At 40.4% G+C, this 26,199-nt stretch overlaps 1 protein-coding gene across 1 annotated transcript; it reads left to right on the top strand.

Annotated features, from left to right (window-relative positions):
• Positions 1 to 8,828: 8,828 nt before the first annotated feature.
• ISOC1 (isochorismatase domain containing 1) lies at positions 8,829 to 24,739 on the top strand. Its single transcript, XM_075740092.1, has 5 exons — positions 8,829 to 9,216; positions 18,738 to 18,857; positions 19,037 to 19,240; positions 19,633 to 19,749; positions 23,259 to 24,739. Exons 1-5 carry the CDS (start codon positions 8,914 to 8,916, stop codon positions 23,403 to 23,405), a joined length of 891 nt encoding a protein of 296 aa, XP_075596207.1. The 5' UTR covers positions 8,829 to 8,913; the 3' UTR covers positions 23,406 to 24,739.
• The last annotated feature ends 1,460 nt before the right edge of the window (positions 24,740 to 26,199 follow it).

Raw genomic sequence — 26,199 nt, 5'->3', positions numbered from 1 at the left:
GACAAAGAACTTTAAGGAAAAGAAAACGCACCTTTTTTTTGTTTTAGCTTTTTTTCATCTTTTGCTTCTCTTTGGATGCTACAGCACTAAAGCCCAACTCAAGAAACAGTTTTGTGATGTCTCAGACACCTTTATGTATTTGTTTGCAAAATGGGTCAATTGCCACTCAGCTTTGCTGTTATGAATATAATCTATTAATTGCAGGTGTCACCAGACCTGGAGTGACAAGGAGGCTATTCAGTCTGGTCTCTCAAAGATACTGACAATAGATTCTAGCTAAAAATATCTGTGCTTTGGACCTCTTCTTTCTCCTATGTTCTGTTATTCCACTAAAAAAAAGGTTAATTTTAAGGAAACAGGAGGCAAACGGTAATTCTTTAGTCAATGCAAAATCACTCATGGATTAAGGATTCCTGGAATTAAACCTATGAATCTCCTGAGAAATGAAAACCACATTTCATTCAGTAGCAGCTAATGCCGAAGTTTGTCAGGCAGATGTTCCAAATGACAGTAATCAAGTCAGAAAGCTTTTGAAAGAGCTCTTGAGTTAGTAAATTACATCCTCAAAATAAAATATTTAGAACCAGGAAACTGAGGACTGGGGTGATGGGTTTTAAAATAGATACAATGGAGAGGAATGCTGACAGTGAAAGAACAGAGAGAAGATACTTCTCTCCTTAAAAATCTGTAATAGTTTCCTCCAGTTTGCTGATACACCTTGTAAAAGTGGAACTACACTTTCCAACGTAGGTTAGAAAGCATGGCAAAGAGGAAAGCATGTCAAAAGAAAACACAAAGGCAAAATGTGATAGAAGCACCTTGTTGGTTTGGGTAGCTATTCACATGGAGAAAGGAGCAGAGAGGACAAGAATTCAGTTCTATTTAAATTAACACTACAGAGTTTAGCACTAAATAATCTATTTGTGTTTTTAAAGGTTAAAGGCTAACTTGTTCACCTGATGTGAATATACATCTGCCAAAGCCAGGCTTCATACTTCATGCTACACAATTACAGACCTCATGTCAAAACCCTGTTTGCACCATCAGGCTCTGCAAGCTGCAGCCCCCACAGCCCAGGTCTGGCTGCCTGTGCTGCGGCGACCAGCCCTGGCACGTTGCAGCCGCTGGCACTTGCACCAGGCTGTGGGGGAGGAGCTGCGAGGTGCCTCGCCAGGGCCCTTCCAACCTGTGTCAGGGAGCTACTTCTAACCTCAGACCTTTGAGCTTTGTTACAGGTATCACTGAGCCCAGAGAGACACCTTGCTGATCCCAACCCTGACTCACTGTCCCAACTTTCCCGGCTTGACCCTGGATCTGCCTCGTTGCTAGAGACTTGGCTGTTCCTGAACTGCTCTGCTTTTGTGGCCTGACTGCTGTAGGACCGTTTCCTTGATGGTGAAAGCATTGCCTCCTTCTGGCTTGTCGCCACCCGCAGGTCCTAGGCAGTATTTCCCTGGTAGCATAGCCCATTTGTACAGAGCAAACTCTTCACACACGTTCAATTATTTCTAGGATCCAGAAACACACACCTCGGAGGGTTTTGCAGACCATAAAAACATGTACATTAAGAAAAATAATGTTAGTTACTATTCCTTGAGGCTTTTTTAAATTTAGATATTCCCATTGGCTGAATTTAATGTCTTCAAGGAGCTGACTAAGATGAACTATGTAAAACTGGAGAGACAAAGGACAGTTATTGCAAGCTCAGTTCCATTCTCAGAATGTGACAACAGAGATGATTTAAACTCATCTTCGATAGCTGAGAAGGTGTTTCATTGTCCTATTAAAATGCATCAAATGCTTTCCTTTTTTATCAGTAAATGGAAACTACTGCTTTAGTTACTACAAAAAGGTCATATAGTTTACAATTAGAAGCAAAGTAGGTCTGAACATAATAAAAGAGTGATCATCTGAGAAAATGAACAGCATTTGTAATTCCATGCACCTCAGTTACAAAGAACAAACCAGACAGTACAGTTCAAAAAATTTAACTACTCCCATTTGTGGAAGAAGTGTCACCTACCAAAAGTCCTTGAGCACAATGTACATCTTCCAGTGTGGAAAAGGCATCAGTGCACTGATAGGGAGAGGCTGGTCATTCTGCAAGAAACCAGGCATCTCACCATAACTCTTCTCTTCCACCCCCAAGTGTGACTTTGCCCATCCTACCACAGCTACAATCAGTACCTATATATATTACATTAAGTGTGTACTATTATATATTAGTAATATGAACACACGTGTACATTTATTACAGCCACTGTGCAAAAACGCAAAAGTGATCATAGCTGGGGACAGAGACAGGATGCCAAAGCATCCTGTCAACAAAGTCAACGAAGCAGAGTGTAATGGCAGAGATGGCAACAAAACTGGGGAGCAAGCTGAACTGGCAGCCACTCATTCATGAATAAACAGCTCATTTTGCAGGAGAAAAAACGTTCACAGTTTGAAAACCTGGTTACTTGGGGAACCTCGACTGGTCTGATAGCTCCCTAGATCTTTGTCCAACCAATCAGACAAACTGGAAAGGTCCATAACTGCTAACAGCATGAATGAAGAGAAAAAGGTGCCACTTTGGACATTGAAAAATATTGCCTGCTGGGTAGTGTAGGAACTCTTCCAAGTATGAGCACAAAAGGTTTGTTGAGATTGTGGAAACTCTACAGATCTCTCAAATGCAACTTTTTATAAAATAATTCTGCCTTATAAACAAAATAGAAACCAAATGAAGTGAGTTCTGAATATATGACAGGATTACAGGAACTAGAAGAATTCTGCTGAACTGGAGAGAAACTACACAATCCAAAGAAGGACTTGCATAGAGAATTCTTTCAAGAGTAGCTTGCGACTAATGCCTATTTGATCCAAAAATGTCCAAGTCTTCAAAGACGTAAAAATAAACTGTGGGTCAAGCAAAAGGCACAGTACAGACAACACTGAAAACAATCTTCACTATGGCAACTGGTGTCCCATGTGACCAAACATTACTGATTCAAAGGAAAAATTAAGTAGGAACTTTAAATAACCCACAAAACTTAATGCATATAAAGATGACGAAAGAGTGACTACAAGAGACACAGATCAATTATATCATAAAGGAAATGCTATACATTTTCAGGTTCATCAACCTTCAGCCAACAAAATGGATTCTACCAGGTATGACTTAACATCTCTACAATTGTCATTCGCCAGCTTGAAGCCAGGGGATGAAAAAAGCCCTCTCCTATTTGGTGAGAATCTGTCTGACTAGCAAAGCATGTGTTTGTACATTTACATTTAAAAAAAAAATAATAAACCCATCTCAAACAGAAACTTAACTGAAATTTTTGATCAATGGTGTAATTCCAAGTAATTCTGTGCTCTGAAAAGATATGGTGGCAATACTTGATCTTGAAATAATTGCTAAATGTTGACAACTCTGTTGTACTTTGTGATTCAGAGGAAGGTAAAAGATAATCAGATAATTAAGAATGTGTTTTAACAGAATTGCCATACCACATTTAATGGCAATAATTAAGAAGGATGTAATTATTCATATTGGTAGAAATGTGAGGGCTACCACATCTGAAAAAATATCTAAGACATTTTATTTTCACGTATCATAGTGAAAACAATCATAATTATTCAGTGACTAAGCTCTTTATTTTTTTACATTTTATCACTATATATTTCATCAATATACTTACTATTGTCATATTTTACTATCCTGTTCCAACTGCTGTTATACATTAAAGGAATTTAGAATATCAAAATACAGCCTAGGTGGCATGGCATCAAATTTATTATTAATGGTGGAGCTTTAAAACACCTATCAAGCTGCAAAATCAGATGGTGGACAGACATCCAGAATGCCTAAAGACTCCACCATTCTGTACAGAGATTACCATTACATGTAACCGCAGCAGAAATACACACCTCTCTTAGAAAGGATTTTGTGTGATGTTAATACAGTATTCCTGCAGATGAGATAAATGGAAGTGGCTGTGCCAAGTATGGGGTGCTGAGGCAAGTCCACATTGCAGCTGGCACAACTCGCAGGTGCAAAGTACTCACCTGCAAAGTCCTAGCCCCAGCAGTATCAGCAGAATTACTTCAGAGCCAGTGCAAAGGACGCTATCTCAGGTATGTAGCACAAATAGCACATAAATCTGGCTGTAAGCCCAGTGTCAAGGGTACTTTTAAAATACAACGCAGATGTAGCCAGATATATTAAAGTCAACAGAGAGGACTGCAAAGCCAGGACTGCAAAACAAAACTGTCTGTTGCTGAGCTGTGTGATATGGTTAAAAAACAAGGTAGCTTAATACAGGTTTGCAGGGCAAGATGCAAGATCTAACAAAGGTTTTTGTGGCAATGCTATTGCCTTAACAATGTAATCTGTGACATGACCTCATAGGGAATAAAAGCAGTAATTTGGATGTGAGATGAAAATAATTCTGAAATATCAGAGGGGAACCAAGTAACATTAAAATAATAGAAAATCAATGAAACTGCACAGAATAGCAATGTATTTATGCATGCCAGCTTATGAAGTATAGTAGTATGGCTGTTCCCTTTTCCTTGACTTCCTTCCTATTGCAGATGTTGTGTAAATTTCAGGCAGTTGCTATGCCAAAGAGGATTTTTAACTATAAGAAATGTCAGCGCTCTCCGATTTTAAAGCTACCTGCTCAGCTTGGACTCTCAAAACACAAAAAGGTTAACTGCTCAATGTGCCTCAATGTTCACATATTTCTCACTGATAGAGAGGGCATCAACAAAGCAGTAAACATTTTTCTCTAGGGCTTACTCTATACATGATTTTACTGTAATTTTCAACAGGGTACTTTGGGGAGTGTGATGCTGTTTGACATTGTGTTTCGTTCTACAGAAGATGACCATATAATAGGCTTTCAGGCAGACTGATATAAACAAGTAAAATTAATCAGGCAGAAAATACACTTCTGAAACTTGGAATTGAGGAAGTCATCCAAAAGTTAGAATACTGGTTTTGTCTTACAAAAATGTAAATTCGTTTCTTTTTACACACTAAGAGGTTTACATTTTAATGCCCTGAATTCTGACCTTTGATCTGAAAGCTAACGCATGGCTCTACTTTTAAAGTGCACATAGCATGAGCTTCCATCTCTCTCACCTTATCCATTCTAGCTCTTGATGGAAGTGCTCCTTAACTGATGAAAACAAACAAAAACTTGCTTTCCAGAGGCTACAGATCAGATGACCTTGTTCAGTTGTGCAGCAGGAAAGGAAGGTCCCATGTGGCAGGCAGACCCTTGTGTCTGAGCGGAATGCCAATGGACTTGTTAGTAGGAAGGCTTGATATAGACATAAATGTTTCAGAATTAGGCTAAGGAAATTTGATCTTCACTTAAAATCCTTGCTACTTCAGTAGTTTTTAATAAATTTCTTCATAGTGTGGTGTTGTATATACCGCCCAAGAGGCGTATTCACTGTGATTATATCCCCTTTGTTATGACTTTGGCATATGCTGAGCTTCTAAGTGCAAAATTGGCAGCATCTTAAAAAAACATGGTTGGAGATCAGTAACATTGACTTTCTAGTAGAAGTTGTATTTTTCTTTATTGCGTATGTGGACTGATCACACAGTACTTGCAACGTGAAGTGCTGAAGAGACATATTACAAATATGCTTAGAAACTTCTATTGTTCAAACTGGGTAAAAAGTACATCTTTGTTTTAGGCCAAAGTAATGTGGATCATTGGACATTTTCCCTGTGTAGTGCATTGTACCCTCTTTTCTTTCTGTGAAGCAGAACTTGCTATGTTGAATTTTATAGGTGGGCTAGCGCCTCATGTTTGTGATGGTGCCATGCCTCTACAACTTAAAAGTAGTCTGATTTGCCACTGCCACAGGAGCTGTATGATTAAAAGACACATGAAAGGTCAGTGAATCTAACTTACTTCCAGCTGGTGATGCTTGGAACACATCCCTTCCTGAGTTTGTGTCTCAAGGTAATACTTTGAAAACCAGAGTTGGGGGACGAAAACTTTGTAGTCTGACATCTGCTTTTGTCAGAAGTGTCTTCCTCTATGGGACAGTACCATCCAAGCACAGGCAGCTACTCAAAAAGACTTACGTGCTTTCAGAAGAAAAAATAAACTACAAGTGAAAAGACTGACTGTGGATTTGCTAGAGGAAGACAAAGAATTAGAAATCCAAGATGGAAGATCCAAAGTGGTATAGTATGATGCGAGTGGAGTTAAGACACAGATAAAGGCCAAGGTTAGGTACCACTTTCTAAGGACAAATGGGTTACATGGTAAAGAAAGTAGCTTTCAGCCTTTACCTTTGTATATGCGCAGGGATCTGGTGGTTGTGCTCCTCTGTCTGCAAGACCTTGGGGAGGGAGGGAGGCACAGAGAGCACCCGCTCTGCATGTCTGGATCCATCTCTTGTTTGTGCCTTGACCTGAGACAGAGGGGGGCAATGGTCAGCTGCAGCAGAGAAGCCCCTCCTTGTCCAGACTTTGGATGACTCTGAGTACTGCTTCCTTGCCATTTTCATTGCCCTGCTAGCAAAAAAATTCTGTTATTTAAACAAGCTTGAATCTGGCCAAATTACAAAAATATCAGTTATGTATTCTGCATAATAACTGAGTAACTTGTATTCAAATCTATTCATTGTACACACAATTGTAGAAAAGAAATTGCTATGGCATATTTTGTTAACACACATAGCCCTGTCTTGCTATAATGGAAAAAGGAAGCCCATTTAAAACACCATTAATCAACAAAACCACTACTTATGCTATGTTTTAAAAATATATAGAATTTTAAAACTGCACTCAATTAAAATTAAGTACAAATTAAGATCTGGAAACCAATTTAAGTCCCAGAAAATAAGTAGGATTCACTGAATATTCAATTAGTCACCTCTTCTTTTGGAAAGCTGGAACTGATTCAAGTCAGCTAAGACTGGGCCATAAAATTGTTCACCCTGTATGCCTCTACTGTAACAACATTAATCACCAGGTGTATTCATAAATTAAATCAGCAGAACAGTGAGCATGGACAAATAATTAAAATAAGCCCTGAACCCTGGCTGATGGATATTTTTAGAGCTGGCACATAGAACAGAGTTGTATATACTTCACTGAATGCTCTTATATATGTATTTTTAGAGGTGAAAATTGCTTTTTTTTCCCCCCAACTAAATATTGTCACACACAGGACAGGATCAAGTGTTTAAATGGAACCCAGATGGACAGGATCTCCTGCATTTTCACTCTTTAAATAATCACAGAGACGTGTTCAGTTTCACTGAATACAATCAGATTGACACTATCTCCTTTGGAAAGAGGGTGCAAACTCTCTATGAATCTACTGAACTCAATGGCAGTAAAAGAAAGCAGAATTAATGCATATTTTAGACTTGTAATTGAATCCTTTTAAAACCTTACTTTGTGTAATTTTTGCCTAGACACAGTAAAATTTGCATGTTTTTCCTGTAATGTGCAGAACTCATTTGCTTCTTGGGTAGTGTATAAAATAATCACATCAGGCTGCTTCAATGCCTAGTAAGTATGTAAGTATATAATTGTGAAAGGCTCCTAACACTTGTGATTTTTAAATCAATTCACATCAGCAGTGTATTTTCTGGGGGAAAAAAATCAGTGAAAATATAATACTGTCATTTAACATGACAGTCCAGATTTCCAACATCAGTAAAGCATAAAAACAATTCTGAGCTTCAGCTTGTTGGTATTTAGCCAGGCAGACATCCATTAACCTTGATGGTGGTGCCACTGCACTGGATAGCACATGAAAACATCTACTTGGTTTCAATGGAGAGTATTTTCTTTCTACATGTAACACACCACTCAGATCCTTTCCCTCAAGCACACTGAAGTGCAACAGAAAATCTGGTGGTTATAGCAAAAATACTGGCAACATATCCAGCTGCCAGTCACTACTGGTAAAAAAAAAAAAGTAGTTAATGAATCTGGAAATTTTGTAGAGAACACAAAGGATAAAATGTGAAGATGCATTGCATCCTGATCACTTCTCATCTGTTGATACAATTGCAGGTTCGGAGCCTCGGCGTGCAGCAGCTCAGGTACCTTATGCTGTTCAGAAACTAACATTTCTGAAGAAAGCCTCGTGTAAAACTCAACAACGGGTGTCGGTACCGGGAGAGCGAACAACTGTTACCTATCGAGATCTAAGATCGGGCTGGATAACGCTTGAAAGAAACCGGGCGTTTTTCAGGCACTATCAACAGGTTCCTCCACAGCCTCCGCGAGGCGCGGCCGCGCCCGTCTCCGCCGGCCCCCGCCGCGGACCGTCACGGCGCCCGGCCGGCCGCCCCCCCTCCCTCCCTGCCAGCCGCCCCGCAGAGGCCGCCGTCTCCGCTCGCCGCCGCGCCCGCCCGACGAGGCGTCGCGGCCTCCGGCTCCAAGCCCGCGCCCCTTCCCCCCAGCAGGCTCTGCCGCTAGCTCGGCGGCGGTGGGCTGCGTCCTGGCGAGGGACGAGTTACCTGCCGGCCGCGCCGAGGGCACGACGGGCCGCCCCAGCGGGAGGTGCCATTGCCTCCCGCCACCTGTCCCTCTCCGGGGGAGCCGGGCTCTCCCCGTCAGCTCGGACGAAGGCAGAGATTTACTGCTCCTCCCGCCACGCGCCTGAAGGGGAGGCACCCGCCCTCTGAAGACGGACAGCAGTGGCGGCAAGAGAGTAAGTGCCCGCCCGCCGTCGTCGTCCCAGCGGCGCATCCACCCCCGGAGTGCTCACGGGGCAGGGCTGAGCCCCATGGCGAGGAGGAGGAGCAGGAGCAGCTGCAGCCGGGATTGGGGGCTGCCGGCGCCGCCCGCCCGGCCGACGCGAAGAGGCAGTAGGAGGAGGAGCGGCGACGCGGGCAGCGGCGAGTTGGCTGGGCTCGGCGCGGCTGCCCCTGAAGATGGCGGCGGCGGTGGAGGCGACCGTCGCCCCGGGCGGTGGGGGCTGCTCGCCGGGCGCTGGCGGCTCGGTGCCTGTCCTCTTCTGCTTCTCCGTCTTCGCGCGGCCCTCCAGTGTGCCCCATGGAGCCGGCTACGAGCTGCTGATCCAGAAGTTCCTCAGCCTCTACGGGGACCAGATAGACATGCACCGCAAGTTCGTGGTGCAGCTCTTCGCCGAGGAGTGGAGCCAGTACATAGATCTGCCCAAGGGCTTCCTGGTCAGCGAACGCTGCAAGGTGCGCCTAGTACCGCTGCAGATACAGGTGAGACCCGAAGGCGGGGCAGCGCTAGCCGCCACAGGTGTGCGCATGGGCGTGTAGCCCCGTCCCACCGCCAGCTGCGGCTGCCCGACCTCCCCCGGATCCTTCCGGGGAGAAGGGGGAGAGAGCTGGGGGGCGGTGGCCGCGGGAACCTGGAGCAGGCTAGAGCTGCGGGCGAAGCACCGCCAGGACGTGTTGACTTACTTTTCCGTGGAAACTTCTGTTTTACTAAGGCGGTGAGGCGGGTGCGCTCCGCGCCGCATGTGTTTGGTTACCAGGTTTTGCCTTCAGCGAGCCAGAACTTAACGTGACCCCGTGAATGGGAAAATAACCTGGTGGCTGAAATAATCAATACGTCTTTAAAACAGGCGGCTGGTGCTACCCGGCTTTAACTGGAGGTAAAGCTGCTAGGTGGAAACTCAAAGCGTGCCAGTGCTAGACCTTGGTCTCATGGCTCATAGATCCCTAGGATTTCTGAATCCCTTCTTACTCCAAAAAAGCTTTCCGATTTACAGGTTCATAACTTACTAGTTTTGTGGCCATAAACCAGGAAAGCAGACTGCCAGATGGATATGTGCATGTGTTTCATGCTAAGATGTCTTTATGCACACTGGAGATTTGTGCTAGCTGTGCTGTAACAGTTACGCTCAAAGTAAAATTGCTTTTTGCTTTCTCCAGCATCAAATAAGTCAACTACAAAAAAACCCCACAACAAACACACAAAAACATCAAAACTCACAGTTACTGTTTTGATTCAGAACATTCTTCTTGATTTATACTTAAGAAGTTTTAGTTTGTCAAGCAAGTTGAAAAAGTGATGTCATAAAAACTGAAATATTGCTTGTCTTTATGTTTCCAGAAACAGTCTAATTCACACTGTTTGCAAACCATGCTTAATTGTAGTGCCTTGAACCCATAAACTGTCAAGATGGCCTGTTTGCTTAGACTATACATCAAGGATGCCTCTGGAGTCTTTTGTCCTTTCCTTAACCATATGTATGGAAAGAATGGTTAAGAAGACCAAACTAGTTTAATAACTTAGTTTTTCATTTATTATTCATTTTGTCATTCATCACCCATCATATTCAGTTTAAAATGGTGATTGTGTGTTGGAAACAGAATGGATGGGGGCCCAGCCAGAGAAACTGGAAAGAACAGTCTCTGCAGCTTGCAAAAGGAGTTGGTATGGCTGTTAATTCAAGCAAGGATTTTAAAAACATAATTTGTGTAATCTGGGCATGTAACAGTGGTGCAGGTCAGAATTTTGTTTCTTCTTCATATGTGCAGATCACTGCTCTGCAAAGACTCTTGCAGATGGCTTCTGCGCTGAAACTATACATGCAGCCCAAGCGCTCATAGCAGGATGTACATCTCTGTGTAAAAGGTCAGTGTTGAGACATGGAAGGATACGTCATTCCCAGGGTGCAGATGCACTACACAGGTTTAACTGACTGCAGGCATTTGGGATGAACCAATATTTAATGCATTATTGCCTAACTGATTAGCTGCTTTCACCGATACTGTTGCAATTCTGTGACAATAGCAACTATTGATATGAAAATGATGGTACTTTCATATTATTTTAGTTGCCTCCTTGATGTGCTTCAGCAGCTGAGAATGAGCTGGAGACATCACAATGATGTCAGTCAGCTTGCCTTAAGCCACCAGCAGGTGCTCAGAGATCACTCCTTTGGGGAAACATTTGGTCTGATACGGTCACAGCTGCGCTTTTTAAAACCTTTAGGATTTACTGATGGGAAGATTACACTTTCTTTCTGTATGTTGATTCATGCACTGCCACTATTGTGTGCCCTTCCCCCCTTCTGATGTTTTATCTGCATGTGACATAGATTTGTCAACTCTGCATGTGGCATAGTTAGTTGAAATACTGTTTTGAACGTATCTTTCAAGAGGGACAACCTTTGCTCACTGATGTGATTAGACTTGCATATTTGGAAAGATATATTTGGTTTAAAATTAAGATTCACAGATACTAGCATTCATATCCCTAGACAATAATTTCAGTATTTTTCTGTGTGTGCTTTATAAAATATATGTATGCATTTAGTTAGGGTTGGCATTTTAACCCGTAGGGCAGTAGCACCCATGAGTTGTGGAACAATGTCCTCCAGTTGATTCCTGTGCAGACCTGTCATGGAAGGATGCCTTTTGTTGCAGTAACTCAAGAAATGTCAGCACAAATGGTGTTTGGGCTGTTTCAATTTCCTGTCCCTGCAGTTGAGGGGGGCAGTAATCTCATGGAGAAATCACCATATGCTGCCCTCAGAAAGCCACTCCACACAGCTCAATTCAAGGCTTGATCTGTACAGGGACCTTTGCTCTCCAGTTGTATTTGTGCCTTTATACTCTGCTCGTATATGTACATTTGTTTGGTTTAGCTGTCCTGGTGCAAAATAGCCTCTTGAACTTTTAATAGCCACCCAGTGTTAGGCAAGCTGGTGAGATGCAGTAAACCCTGATGCCTGGCTGCTGCTCTTGAAAGTCCTCAACCGTAGACTTGCAGTGTGGAGGGACTTTTCCTTTGACCTCTCCCAGCTGGTGAGAAGGGCATTTGCTTGCAACTTGAAGGACTGAGTACTAGCAGAAAGGAGCCATCTGCTTTTCATGGATGTTACATATTTTAAAAGTTGTAAGAGAATAGTATTTATATTTGGAATGGGGAGAATGCAGACCACTTTAACCTCTTCTAAATGCAGCTAAATAGTGCTACTAAAACTATTGTGTTTTGCTGTAACTGCTGTGGCTTCCTTTGGAGGAGAGAAGCAGTAAGGAAAAACACTTTGGAGATACCAGAAGATAAGACAGGTGTGCTCATTACAGCCATATAACAGAGGAGGTCAGGCAGCATTCGAATATATGCCCAAGAAAGGCTATTTCACAGTCGCTGTTACAACTTCAAGGTGACTTCTTTTCAGCAGTACTTGTGTTCTGCATTTACAAACTTGTAACCTTAAGATGCTAGAGGTAAAAGGGTAAAATTATTATTAAAATCATTGCATAAAGCACGTCTACTTCAGGGTGTTTTTTTAAAAGACATGTTGGTGTCTCAGGCATATAATTTCTGCAGAAAGCTGCTTGCAGAATGATACTTAGTTGTTGCTGAAAGATAAGGTAAATAAAATAGAACTATTTCTACACAGATTTTCACTCTTTTTACACATACCCAATATTGCGATATTCAGATGCTTTGCAAATAGAAGTAACATTAACTCAGGAGTATAAGTCTATTTCCTGAAGACTTACAGGAAAAGCCAAAGCATAAATTGAAGGATAGGAGTCCTTCAATTGATATGGTCAGGGGATGAGGGGAGTTGTTTGCTTTTTGGTCCTAAAGGTGCAATTATAAATTCTGATACATTAGTGCTACAATTAAATACAATGTTTCTGAATAAATTTTTAAGAAAGCCGCACTTGGAACCTTAAAGAAGGGAAAAAAAAAAGGACTGAAAATATGGAAAGAGAGGTTTCTTCAAATCCAGACTCCTTCTATGTGTATCTTTGCAGCAAGCATTTTGGTCATTTTGGGTTTTGATGAAGAATTTTGTACTGTCTTAATTATATGAACATCATATGCTTATCTATCTAAATCTGTCCTTTTAAAATGCTGAATTGCATGTAAAAGGCTGCACTTTGGCTTAGCATAAAATAAAATATATCTATTCCTAAGTTGAAAGACTTGTAAACTATTTTTCCCTTAAAACACATTAAACTGAATTTCTTCATTTGAAAGATAAGCAGCAAAGTAAGAATGAATCTTACAGATTCCATTTTAGAAATAAAGGAGAAGAAAATATGGCAGCTTATTTTCATTGTTGTCTTTTTATGCTATCCTTGGAATACCAAGGCTGCGAGGCCCTCTGCTCTGTCTGCCCTTTTAGTGGGTAACCTTGGCAGGAGATTTATGAGGTGACTAGTAATGTCGCATGGGACTATTTCTCTTCTTCCATTTTCTTGTTCGTTACAAATACCGGGGGAAAATTGCATTTTGTATGTGTAATGGTTTCCTGAAGTTTGAACAGGGACAGTACAGATGCAGAGGCAGTATATGTGAATATTTTTGTAAAGCTGATTCTGTAATTACAGTACTTCATCACAGTCACATTTTGTATGATTAATAATAATCAGCAGAGATTAAATAGATGTGAAAAAACACCTGTCCTTTCTCACCTAAGCCTTTTCTAGAGTCAGATTTAAAGCTGTAACTCGTGACAGCATACCTTTAAATCCTGGTCTGGACAAGATCCTAGAGATGACTTCTCTAACTGGATAAAAGAGCTGCATCAGGTTATGTGTCCACCTGACATACCTATTCTGGTTGTGCTGTGGGTAACTTCCAGCTGGAGGGAAGAAAGTCCTGGTGACTGAGAGGACTGAAGTGAAACAAATGGAAAAGGTTATATACTGTATGTGGGAACTTTGGGTGATTTGGGGTTTGGGGTTTTTTTTTTTTGCTTTTAAATTTAGGTTGTTTAATGATATTGTGGCTGAGTAGATGTTATATTCGGAGTGGATTCAGACAGCTACCGTATGGCTGCAGTGGCTTGCTGTCCTTGCACGGCCTGCTTTTCCTTGGAGTGAAAGCAAACAGGTGCTGCCATGCCAGCCCAGGTTTTGTTGTTTAGGTATAGGTTTGCCCCCACCCAGCTCACTGGTGGGGTGCAATGCTGGAGCGATGTGGGCGATCGTGGTTTTCACTGTCAGGGGATGTGTGAAGTAGAGGTGTCCCATGTCCCTGACATGGTGTGGCTGTGGAAGAGGAGGACAGCTTTGAGAGCAAGTGAATGGTAGGATTTATGTGGCACACTGAAGAACCAGTAAATGGAAACTTTTCATTATACGTAGCAGATACTTCTGTGAATTTATTTATAGATTGCATTACCTACTATTTATGAAACTTAATTTCAAACTGCTTTTTGCTGTGCTCTGTCCTTCTCACATCTGCTATTCCAAGTACACCAGCAAGCATTGATTTTTTTTTTTATCTTGCCATCTATTTCTTCCAGTTTCTTTTTATTCTGCCATGTGTTGCATGGTTCAATTCAGACTGCAGGATAATCAGAAATAAATATAAAAATCAATTAGGAATTATTTGTGTTAGATTTTGTGAAAGTTTTATTCAGCAAATATATAGATGACCTAACTTTATTTTAGAGTGCTGCTGGTATTACACTGAAGGCATAAATTATATCATATTAAACCAACTTGATAATAGAGGAAAGCAGATAGATGGCTGTTTCTCCAGCTCCCTGTAATGTTTGTCATAAACACATGGGATTATAGATACAGTGGAAGCCTAATGAGGATGCTCCCTGGCTGGAAAGGCAGTCGGGTTTTCTTCCATGCTTCACTGTGAAATCAGAATAATATTGAATTGGACTTTATAACATCTGTTTTGAATCCAGTTTGTAAATATTGTCATCCATGTCATTGCCAAAACTTAGGCCAAATACTGTTTTTGCAGAGGGTGTCAAGCTGGGAGGAGCTGCAAGCATCCAAGAGAGCAGAATTCAGGCTTTTTATGATAAGTTACAGAACCAAGGTGAAATAAAATGCAATTCAAAATGGAAGCAGCAAAGGTAGAAATAATTCCTACACTAACATAGAAATAATCAACTACACAACTAAAACTTGAGGGAGAGTTCAAGGTTGATTTTGAGGTAAAATGCACCTTAGGAGTCTAAGTACCATCATTTATGAAAAGAGCAAATAGTGTACTGGAAAGTACAGATTGAACGGGACCTGCAAGGTCTGTGAAGTAACTTATCTTCTCTGAGGTTCTACTAGGGCTAAGAAGTATTATGAGCAGAGAAATACTACTGTTACAGAGTATTGGGTCCCTCACTATATGCTGCAATTTGAAAAGCACCCCAGAAAGGGTGATGAAAATGATCTAAGTTGTAGGAGGAGAGATTGAAAGTATTAGATATGTTTTAGAATAATGGAGGGGAAGGACTAAGGGAAGATCGGATCTCAGTCTTGACTTATGGCAATAGATGTTTGTGCATGCTTATGCATGGTGAAGGAGGATGGTAATGCTCTTGAGTTTCAAATCCACCATGGAGAGAACTGGAAATAATGCTTTTAAATGACAACAAAGGAGCTGTGGGTTGGATTTTATAGCAGCTCTTTAAATTGTGTGTTGCTGATGGGTCAGACCAGGTAGGTATCTGTGAAGAATACTTGCATTTGGTTGATCCTTCCATAGAGGCAACCTATGCAGCTTCTTGAAGGCCTTCCTAGTCTATCCATACTTGTTCCTTGGCTGAGGATGGTAGTGCCATCCACTGCATTGGCATAGGAAGTGTATACTAAGGCAGTAAACAAACTCCACATAGATCACACTACAATCCGTGATGGTTTGCAGTAGTTCAAAACAATCTTAAAAAAAATAAAGTGGTAGAATGATTTATGGAAGAAAATAGTGGTCTTTGCTTGTCATATACATGCCAAGACAAAATGACACATCTTCTGAGTAGGTGGCACACTTATAAATATTGTCTATTCCAATTACTCTATTTTTTGCTGCTGAGCAGTAGGAAGGTTAAATGTCGTGACTTAGTGTTCTGACAGTAGCAAGTGCCAGACTTAGAATGGGTCACAGTAGGTGCTCACTGTGGTGTTAAATTGTAAGTTAGTACTTCCCACCAACTGGCTTCTGTGTTGTTCAAGCACATAGATGAATTGTGTTCAGGAACAAGGCAGTTATTCAATATTTAATTTTATTTTCAAGCATTTTTGTTCCCAGGCCTCATTTATTACATGGTATAGAATCACAGAAGTGTCATTTGGGAGAGATCTAGAGGCTGCCTTCCCTACCTCCTATGCAAAGCCAATTCTTGATCAGATCAGCTGTTGCTTTGCTGAATGCTGAAAACCTCCAAGGATGGAGATCCCATCACTGGTAGTAACCTGCTTCAGTGCAGCTGTACCTTTCTAGTGAAAAAGATTTCCCCAGTGCCTGTTGTGATATTTGTCTGTCTTCTGTGGCATCAGTGGGTCCTGTGTTAGAGCATCTGCTTTATGGTTGTTACTGCATTTGCCTTCATAACTACTTATATTAATAGTATTGCTATTTTGCCCACAAGGACTGGAGGAACTGTGGTTATGAACATTTGCTGTTTTGACAGTAGTAGTGTACTGAGTCTGAGAGATGTGGGAATTTAGCATTTATAATTATAATGCACAAGTAATTTTCACAGCAATTTGAACAGGCCATTCCATATGGTTGAGCATGGCCATTACTGCAGTTGTTTAGCCTTGGAAATTGAGATCAAAAGTGGTTTACTCAGAAGACATGTGGTCATGTCAGTCAATGAAAGATTTGGGACTAATATTTAAGGATTCCCAATTCCCTTGCAGCAAGTTGACCTTGGCTGGCTGCCAGGTGCCCACCAAGCTGCTCTATCACTCCCCATCCTCACCAGGACAGGGGGAGAAAATATGACAAAAAGCTCATGGGTCAAGATAAGGACAGGGATATCACTTACCAATTACCGTTACAGGCAAAGCAGACTTGGAGAAATTAATTTATTGCCAACCAGTAACAGACTACAATAATGAGAAATAAGAAGAAACGAAACACCTTCCCCCCACCACTCCATTCTTCCTAGGCTCAACTTCACTTCCAATTTTTCTGCCTTCTACATGCAGGCAGCACAGGGGACGGGGAATGGGTGTTGTGGTCAGTTCATAACACTTCTACTCTGCCACTCCTTTCTCCTCACACTCTTCCCCTGCTCCAGCATGGGGTCCCTCTCACAGGAGACAGTCCTTCACGAACTTCTCCAGCGTGGGCCCTTCCCGCAGGCTGCAGTTCTTCACGAACTGCTCCAGCATGGGTCCTTTCCACAGGGTGCAGTCTTTCAGGAATGGACCTCTGGTGAGTCCTCAGCAAGGTCACAAGTCCTGCTGGAAGACCTGTTCCAGTATGGGCTCCTCTCCATGGGGCCACAGATTCTGCCAGCAAACCTGCTCCAGCGTGGGCTCCTCTCTCCACTGGTCCTGTCAGGAGCCTGCTGCAGCATGGTCTTCCCCCTCCTTCAGGCATATACTTGCTCCAGCATGGGGTCCTCCACAGGCTGCAGGTGGATATCTGCTCCACCATCATCCTCCATGGGTTACAGGGGGACAGCCTGCCTCACCATGGTCTTCTCCACAGGCTGCAGGGGAATCTCTGCTCTGGCACCTGGAGCACCTCGTCCCCCTCCTTCTTCACTGACCTTGGTGTCTGCAAAGTTGTTTCTCTCACATGTTCTCACTTCTCTTTCCCAGCTGCTGTTGCACAGTGGTTTTTTTACCCTTTCTTAAATATTTTATCACAGAGGTGCCACCAGCATTACTGATGGACTCAGCTTTGGTCTGTAGTGGGTCCGTCTTGGAGCTGGCTGGCATTGGCTTTGTCCAACATGGGGTAGCTTCTGGCATCTCACAGAAGCCACTCCTGCAGCCTCCCCCCGCTACCAAAACCTTGCCACATAAACCAAATGCATCCATGCTCTTCCAAAATACTTTATATTACAGATTTTGTAATTTTCTTTTAGTTTAAAATATCACAAACTCAGTTTGCAGAAAATGAAGTGTATACAAACAATGGCTACTTCCCAGAAGCAGTTTATTCAATTTGATTTATCAGGCTGCTGAAAAGCTCCTGAATGGATGTAATTTCTCTTGAGTTGCCTTACAAGTAAATAGTATTATGTAGCTGCTTTCTTTCCCTGTAGCCTCCGCTGAAGCCTTGTGCTTTGTTTCTGTAGGCAGTGCAAGTAATTTCATACAAATACAAAGCACTCTTTCAAAGTGTGAGAAAAAGCAGTCTTTGATTTATTTTTTTCCTTACCTCCTCCCCCTTCTACCCCACTCAGTAGCATGTACAAGGGAAACTCTGGGAGATTATTTTTATCATTAAAATGTATTCAGTTCAGTTTCTGGTCATAATACTGGCAAGCTTTTCTACTTTCATTCTAGCCTTTGGACTTTCATCAGACTTGTGCTAAAAGATGTCATAGACAAAATAAACTGACTACACAATGAAACTATTTAAAATATGTGTGCATAGTATTGAAAGCAAGAGGAGGACTGACTTTTTTTAACTTTAATTTATCCTGGTTTTATGTCAGTTCAAAGAGTTGTGGATTTAAAAATGAATTTGAGGAATGTAATTTGCTGTTGGTACTCTATTTTTTTTTTACAGTACTTTAGGCAGTTTGTTCCTCCAACTCCTTTCAGGGTTCAGAAGTTTCCATGTACATTTACATTGACTTGTGTCTCCCACTTAATAAATCTTCATTACCTATTGATGACTGTATTATACTGGTCAGTATCAGCCATTCATTTGAATTCAGAAACATACCAAAATCAGGCTTGGAAAACGTTTCTCCTACTTTAACTTAAAGTAACATAAATCTGTTACCTGGCAGAGGTATTGCAGACTGTTACTTATTGTGCTGCTTTTCTGAAAGTGTCTTCACTGCCACAGAAAACATTATCTTTATTTTGTTTTTCAGATGACTACTTTGGGCAACCTGACACCCTCAAGCACTGTGTTTTTCTGTTGTGATATGCAAGAGCGATTCCGGCCTGCCATCAAGTACTTCGGTGATATCATCAGCGTGGGCCAACGACTAGTATGTTTTGTGTGTGTTTGGTTTTTTTCTTGTAGTGAGTTTTGATCAAAATAATAAAATTATTATTTTATACATGGCCAATTTACTCATTATCCAGTTTCAGGTAATAACAATGTCTTTGCTATTATTATTCTTTAATATTTCTTTTCTTGTACACTTTCCTCCCTGCCCCCTTGCAGCTCCAAGGTGCACGGCTCTTAGGAATTCCAGTTATTGTAACTGAACAGTATCCCAAAGGTCTTGGCAGCACTGTGCAAGAAATCGATTTAACAGGAGCTAAACTTGTGCTTCCGAAAACAAAATTTTCCATGGTGTTGCCAGAAGTCGAAGCAGCATTAGCAGAGATACCTGGAGTCCGCAGCGTTGTTCTGTTTGGAGTAGAAGTATGTGCCTTGCCATTCTTGTACTGTTTTATTGTAATGTCTGTTGGCCCACAATAGTATTAAGCATTGCTTTCTGTAATTTAAGAAAAAAAAAAAGTCAGTTTATATTGCTAGGGCTCAGTTATCCTCTACAGATTAAATTATTCTTGTGTTACTTGTCTTTGATATTATCTCATAATAAAATTTGAAATGAGGTATTTGTAAACTACAGGCACTTGTCTCAAGTTTGGTTGGCATTTAAAACCCACATCGAATTCCCTACTAACGTAAGGGGTAGAAAAATACATGTTTGAACCCTATGTAATTTTGTACTCTAATTTGGCATTGTGCTACTCATGTTTTATAATAATGGCTTGTTGGTGGGTTTTTTGCCTTTGATTTCTCCTGTGTAGACTCATGTGTGCATCCAGCAAACAGCATTGGAATTAATCGGCAGAGGTCTAGAAGTTCATATCGTTGCTGATGCCACGTCATCAAGAAGTATGATGGACAGAATGTTTGCTCTTGAGGTAAGTTTCTTAGTCAAGGTTTTCTCCACCTTGGGTCTGTATGTTAATTTCCCTGCTTATTGTAAGCTAACAAGGAATTTCTAAGGACAGTAAGCAGTGGACAAATGTAGACCTGAGAAGAAGTCAGTGCTCTGATTCTCAGAATAGCTTCCAGGATGGAGAACGATTACTCCCTTCTTTTTCCTTGCTAAATTATGATTTATTATGTGGAACATATTTCAGACACTTGGATTTTAAAAGTGATAGTTTCATGCAGTCTAGGTTACTCTATACAATCATTAGCATTTTAGGATATTTTCTTGTGAGTGTTAACTGTACTGCAGAGTAGAAGTGCTAGAGAGCTTTTGGTTTTGTCGTTCCAAACAGTATTTGTTCTGCTATTGAAATTCCTTGAAATGCAATGGAATATAGTAAGTGATCCCGTTCAAAGCTCCTTCTTGTGTGTCTGTCCCTCCCTCTGCTTTTCCTGATCAGTGCAAATTAAAGCTTAATCTCAAGACAGTGATTATAGTAAAGTCTCTTTTTTTTTCTCTTCCCACTCTTCTAGGAGCTTAGTCTAACTAAATGTTGATAAAGTGGAGATAAATGTAACAAGAAGATTTGAAAGCATGTACAACTTTGTAGTAGCAAATTCATACAAATGATTTTTTGATAGTATACTGTAACTTGCCTACAGAAATCACTGTTGGAAATCAAAAACTGATACATACATTAAGTATTGCAATTTTTGCCTAAGGGCCTAGAAATTATTTGGAAATTGAAACCAATAACTGCAGTATTTTATACTTTTCTTCATAGATTTGGAGAAGACTTTTAATTTCTTCTGTTTCTCATGAATAAGAGAATTAAAGGCTAAAGGAAAATCACCAGCATATAGCATTTGATGAAACCCATGACTTTGCTTAAGTGGAAGCTTAATGTTGTCTGTCACATAAAGCATAGTGATGCACAGAGAATGCAGGAATGACTGAAATCATGGACTTCCCAAGTCAATGTGGTACAGCAGCAGCAGACAAAACAAATAGAGGAAAACTGAAATCTGTTTACCTTATTGTGTATCATTTTCTATATTTGATGATCACTTACACTTTGTCTGCAAGTATAGAAGTTGGTTCAGTGTAAAAGAGGTTAAAGCAGTGACTAGCTAGCTTTGCTTTTCTTACTGGTCAAAAAGGTATTGACCATCTTAAAAGCATGGTTGGTTGCAAAAGCTGTAATCCAGGCAAATTGGTCAGTTTTAGGTAACTTTTTAGTATGTATTTGCAATGTTTTCTCACCAAGCACAAACAAAATGTTTTTCTGTCATTCCTTAAGTAGTAATCATTAATACATGATTCAGGGAACATTTGCTGGTTTACTGTGATGAGCCAGCCAGTTGTGTGGCAGTAATTCCTCCTCTATGCCTGCACATGCTGACATTGTCTCCTTCTTGTGCTGTAGACCCTCTCTTAGAAATGCTACTGAGAGCAAGAGGTGGGCATGCTTGGGAGCCGGAGACCAGGAGAAAGGGACACATGTACTGGGCATGTCAGTAATCCTAACTGAACATATGTTTCTTAGGGAGGTTGGTAGAATACTAAAGCATTGGGTAATCCTGCTTTAGTCTGACCATACAGTTGACAGTTCCTAGTCATGCCTTTTTAATCAGGGAGTCTGACATTGCCTCTTGTGCAAACTTCCTCCATACCTGATTGTGGCTTATCTTAATCTCTGCCCTATCTGATGAAGATGCCTCGTGTCACTGCTTGGTCTCAGATTGAGTCAGTTTAGTCTATTCTTGCTGGATTTCTTTTCTGTTCTACTTGTTTCTGTGACGTGTATACAACACACGCTTGCTGCTTCCCTTTGTCTGAAAGACTATGTTCTAAGCAAACTTTTCCTTTCCTTGAAAATCATCCAGTGTGCTTAGCATGTGCATTTCTTCATTTCTACTAATCTCAAAACTATATAAATTATACTTAGTTCAATAAGTAGAGTATAAACCAATGTCATCCTCTTTGACATGTTACAGAATGTTTTGCTTCTGAAGAGAAGACATTCTCTTTTTTCAATCAACATTCATCAGAGGGCAAGGTTCTTTAACAGTCTGGTTTTTCTGTCATCCATACTAGTTAAAAAACTTTGTATTCCTCGTGAAGTACACCTTGAAAACATTACCATAATATTTCATTTTGGTTTTCCTATTTTTTCTCTTTTGTATGTGTCTATGGTTTAAACAAACCACATGTATGTGTCGTTGTACAGAGTAGGAGAGCTGGAGAAGCTATCTGCTTTGTTTCAACTTAAGAATATCCAAGGCTTGCTGCCATTACTGCAAGCAAGAAGCATTAAATGGAGTAAATCTAGCCCAGTTAGTTTATCGTTATATAGACTGTAGTTACATATACTTTACTAGTCCCCTAAAATTAATAACTTTATCCCATCATTTGCTTTGTAATTGAACAACTAAACAGTAGTCATCTATGTCTGCCCTAGAAAGTTTGGAGCTTGTCTTTCCTTTAGCAATTACAATTGAAACCTGTCTGAAGGCTTATGTATCTGTATTTTCTGCCTCTTGCCTTCCCTTGGCTCATTCAGGACCCCATTAGATTTGGTGGGGCATGCAGCTGATTAGAGGATGATGGAGGGAATTCTGGATCCATGAAGGGTTTTACTGTGAAAGCATCTGTATGATTGCTGGGAAGCTGATGGGGAGCAGGAGGTGGTCAGCCTTTACTTAAAGATAACTTTGCTGCATAGGCAACAACCACAGTCTTAAAAAGTCCAGAAACTTTGCAATAAGTCCTGTGGCTTGGGCTACATGAGACATTGCTCTGTTTAGTTGCACACTTCCAAGATCTAGCAGATGTCTTTCAGTTTTGCTTTCTACGTAGCAATGCTTTTTATTTTGTAGCCTGTGAGAACTAACTCGGGAGTTACTGAGGCTGTAATGACGTGTTGGTTAAAAGGAGTGGCTGTTGTGCCAATATGATTTATAAGGTCTGTAGAAGACCTTTTTGTTCTGTCTCCTGAGATTATTAGTACTAGCGTGCTGTGTAGTCCAAAGACCCAAGTACTAGTGCATAACAAGCCCTGAAAGAGAAATTGTTACAATTAAGTTTCTTCCTTAATGCATTCATCTTGGACCTCACTATTTTCATTTTCCCCAGGCCTTTTGAATCTGCATGGGAGTGAAGAAAGCTATCATTGAGACCATGCAAGCGGAAAGGGTTGTTAATATAAGAGGGAGTGGGTCTTCTGCATATTAAATCTGACATGGGGAAAGAATCCAGTATAAGTAGGAAGCCTTATTTATAATCCAGGGCACCCTTTTTCCTCAGTGAAGTCTAAAACCGGTCGCTTACCATCCTAGCTTTGTAAATGACACCACTAAGAAATGCTGGAATGGAATTTGCAATACTTTGTTAATAGGAGATGTTTTAAAAAATAGCACCCATCTTTTTCACAAAATGTGTACTCATTCACATTTGCAAGTATCTCATGTTATTGTCTGCTCTTTTCTCTTTCAGCGTCTTGCTCGTACTGGAATTATAGTTACTACTAGCGAAGCTATATTGCTGCAGTTGGTAGCTGATAAAGAACATCCAAAATTCAAAGAAATCCAAAATCTCATTAAGGCGAGTGCCCCTGAGTCAGGGCTCCTTTCCAAAGTTTAAAGAGGATGTGGAGGAAGCAGATCTCATTGTCATCTTTAAGGAGGAAGGAAAGCTGTAAGCGCACATGTACACCTTCTTTCACTCAAAGTTTGGTAGAAGTATAAAATTAAAAATTGCATACTCGTGCTTGCCTTAGCAAAGTTGTCTGGTTATACATCTGGGTGCCAGTATGTTCTCTTTAGTTACAGATGTCCAAAGGCTTTGGGTAGCATAGGACCTTTTTGTTGTCAAATTTCCTTATTTATTTAAAAAACGAAAATTAACAGAGATGCTTGCTAGTCTATACTACACAGTGATTGTAACAGCTCCAAAAAGTGCATACTTCTATGACACCTCTTGAATGTGCACTTTGTAGAATTGTTCTGTGATATTCTGTTTTACTTTTGTCTTAATAGAAGATAATTATGTATTGGATAAATGTGATGTCATATGCTGTAATGTTCTATTTAAATGAAGTATTTTAATAGGGCATAAGTTAAAAATGAGTAAGATATATGGACTACATGTGCGCTTTTGTTCTCTAGGATAAAATTTAAGCGCTTAGCTTCATAGACAAGACACATAGATCAAGCAGCAGTGGATGTTTGATTGCTCTAGGTAGCTGAAGCCTGCAATCATGACTTTCAGCTATTCTGAAAATGACTGCCCGACCCTGTACTTAAGCGTACACAAACAGAAAACTGTCATTTAATGCATTCTTTGTAAACAACTGGTGTAAAGTACTTCAGAACCAGCAGATCACCAAAACTTTAAATAAATTGGCAATGCTAAGGATGTTAAAGAACAGAAGTTTCTCAGCGTCAAGTACTGAATCTACTACTGCGTTTAGATTTATTTGGAATTTTTTTTACCACATTTTAGTTAGATTGAATAATTCCATCTGATTTACTCATTTGGCCAAGCGAGCTCTGAAGGAAACCTCAGCTTCTCTAGGTTTTTGTGCTTTTTTGTGGGCTGCAGTTGGGTGGAGTTTGAATGGAAGGTGGCCTAAAAACATTCTTCAGAAAAATAGCATCTTTAACTTAATGATTTTTTTTTTCTATCCAGAACCAATCTTTTAACAAATGATTGTTCATAAAGGCACTTCATGTTCCAGTGGTTTAAACAATGTTGTATAAAGTTTGCAGTGTGACTGAGACGTTTATTTTTTTTAAAAGAGTACTAGAAGATGTCATACTGAACAGTGATCTTTTTGGTAGAAAACCAGTTAGAGTACATATATTGTTTTCAATTGCTTATTTTTCCCACAAGATGGCTCTACAAGAATTGTTTCAGAGAGTTACAACCTTTATATGTTGAAAACAATAAAATGTTAACATTTGCTGTCTCTCTTACACTTGTGATATTTATTGAAGAGCAAATCCTGAAAGTTGTGTTTGCCATGGACCTTATTCTGTTTTGTGCAGCTGTGGAATTTCTATAGATGTCATGGGAATTTTGTGTAAAGATCAAGGGTGGGTAATGTCTAATAATTCTTGTCTTCTGCATCTAGTTACAATGTTATTTAGTGCTCCAAAATATGAGGAATGAATGTTACACTTCAAGTTGGAGGCAGGGAGTCGAGTTGAAGAACCATTGTCCTATATCACTGACCTACTTTTTACCTTCTTTTCTGGTATATTAATCACTTTGCCTGGCAGTATAAAGTCCACTTACATAAATCAGCAGCTGTGCACAAAATTACTATACATTTCTTATGAAATAATGGTTTTATTCCTTTCTTACCTTTATGTGTTGATGGTACCCAGAGTTAGTAATTGAAGGAAAAATGATAACAGGTGTTTTACACTTGGGTTGTGTTTTTGGTTGTTTTTTTTTTTTGAACAGTATCAATTTCCTCAATAACAAATACATGGGTTTTTACAAGATAATTGTATTTGTTATGAAAAAATTACCATTTTTGTACAAACATATGTTGGAGGGCAGATGTCACGAGTTCCTTTGTACACACTCCTTTCCTAACTAAGGTTTTTACCCCAAGGGGAATCATTTGGCACTAGAGAAGAATCTATAAGATACATTGATACTCTCTGTGATGATTTTGCTTTTTTTTGTTGGTTTTTTTTTTTTCTATTTGCATAGCCTTCAGTGGCAAACAAGGTTTTTGTCAAGGTCCATAATTTGTGGGGGTGTTTTTCCATAAGCTTAAAAAATAAAATGTAGAAATACCCAGTGTTATGCTATAAAACTGAGCTCTTAGATGTGAATTCAGGGGCAGAATGACTGAAGTCTTTCTCCTTCATTAGATGGGTGCATTACTCAGCATCATACGAGTCATTCAGATCAGATTCTAAGAGTATTTATTTAAAAAAGAAAAGGAAAATGTGGCCACATTTCTCTTAAGTAAAATGACTTTATTCCCAGGAGAGAATTTGCTTTGCTTCTTCATGCTCTAACTCATGTCTATTTTCTTGTCTCTGACAAGTGGGTGTTCCCATGTAGTAGAACAGCAGACCTGAACCGTGTGAGAAGAGGTCTGCAGGCTGTTGCATTATCTAGTTTAAGTACTGTTTTGCCCTGCAAGGATATGAAATAAATTAATGAAATAACATGGAGGAGAATTGTTTAGGAGTGTACTCGGGTGACCATGAAGAAGCCTAATCCATCACGAAGTGCCAAGCTGCGCTTTATTTGAAGGCTTCACCACAGCTATGGCTAAGCAACATGAGTGCTACCTGTTGTAGGTCACTTCAGCATAATTTATCTTTCCTTGGGGAAACAGACAGTCCTTGATCGAGAAGGCAGGTTTATTTTCCTTGGTAGGTCTTCTGACTCTCTGCAAAGTGGCTGATAT

This window comes from Balearica regulorum, chromosome Z (assembly GCF_011004875.1).
Source record: "Balearica regulorum gibbericeps isolate bBalReg1 chromosome Z, bBalReg1.pri, whole genome shotgun sequence".
Taxonomy (NCBI): Eukaryota; Metazoa; Chordata; class Aves; order Gruiformes; family Gruidae; genus Balearica; species Balearica regulorum.
This window is presented reverse-complemented; position numbering and strand designations above follow the sequence as displayed.

What these genes read in the sequence shown, in the direction of transcription:
- ISOC1 (XM_075740092.1), top strand. Translation starts at nt 8,914, where the DNA reads ATGGCGGCGGCGGTGGAGGCGACCGTCGCCCCGGGCGGTGGGGGCTGC. An exon ending in TCAGCGTGGGCCAACGACTA is followed by an intron (nt 18,858 to 19,036) that starts GTATGTTTTGTG and finishes GCCCCCTTGCAG; the next exon opens with CTCCAAGGTGCACGGCTCTT. An exon ending in TTGTTCTGTTTGGAGTAGAA is followed by an intron (nt 19,241 to 19,632) that starts GTATGTGCCTTG and finishes TCTCCTGTGTAG; the next exon opens with ACTCATGTGTGCATCCAGCA.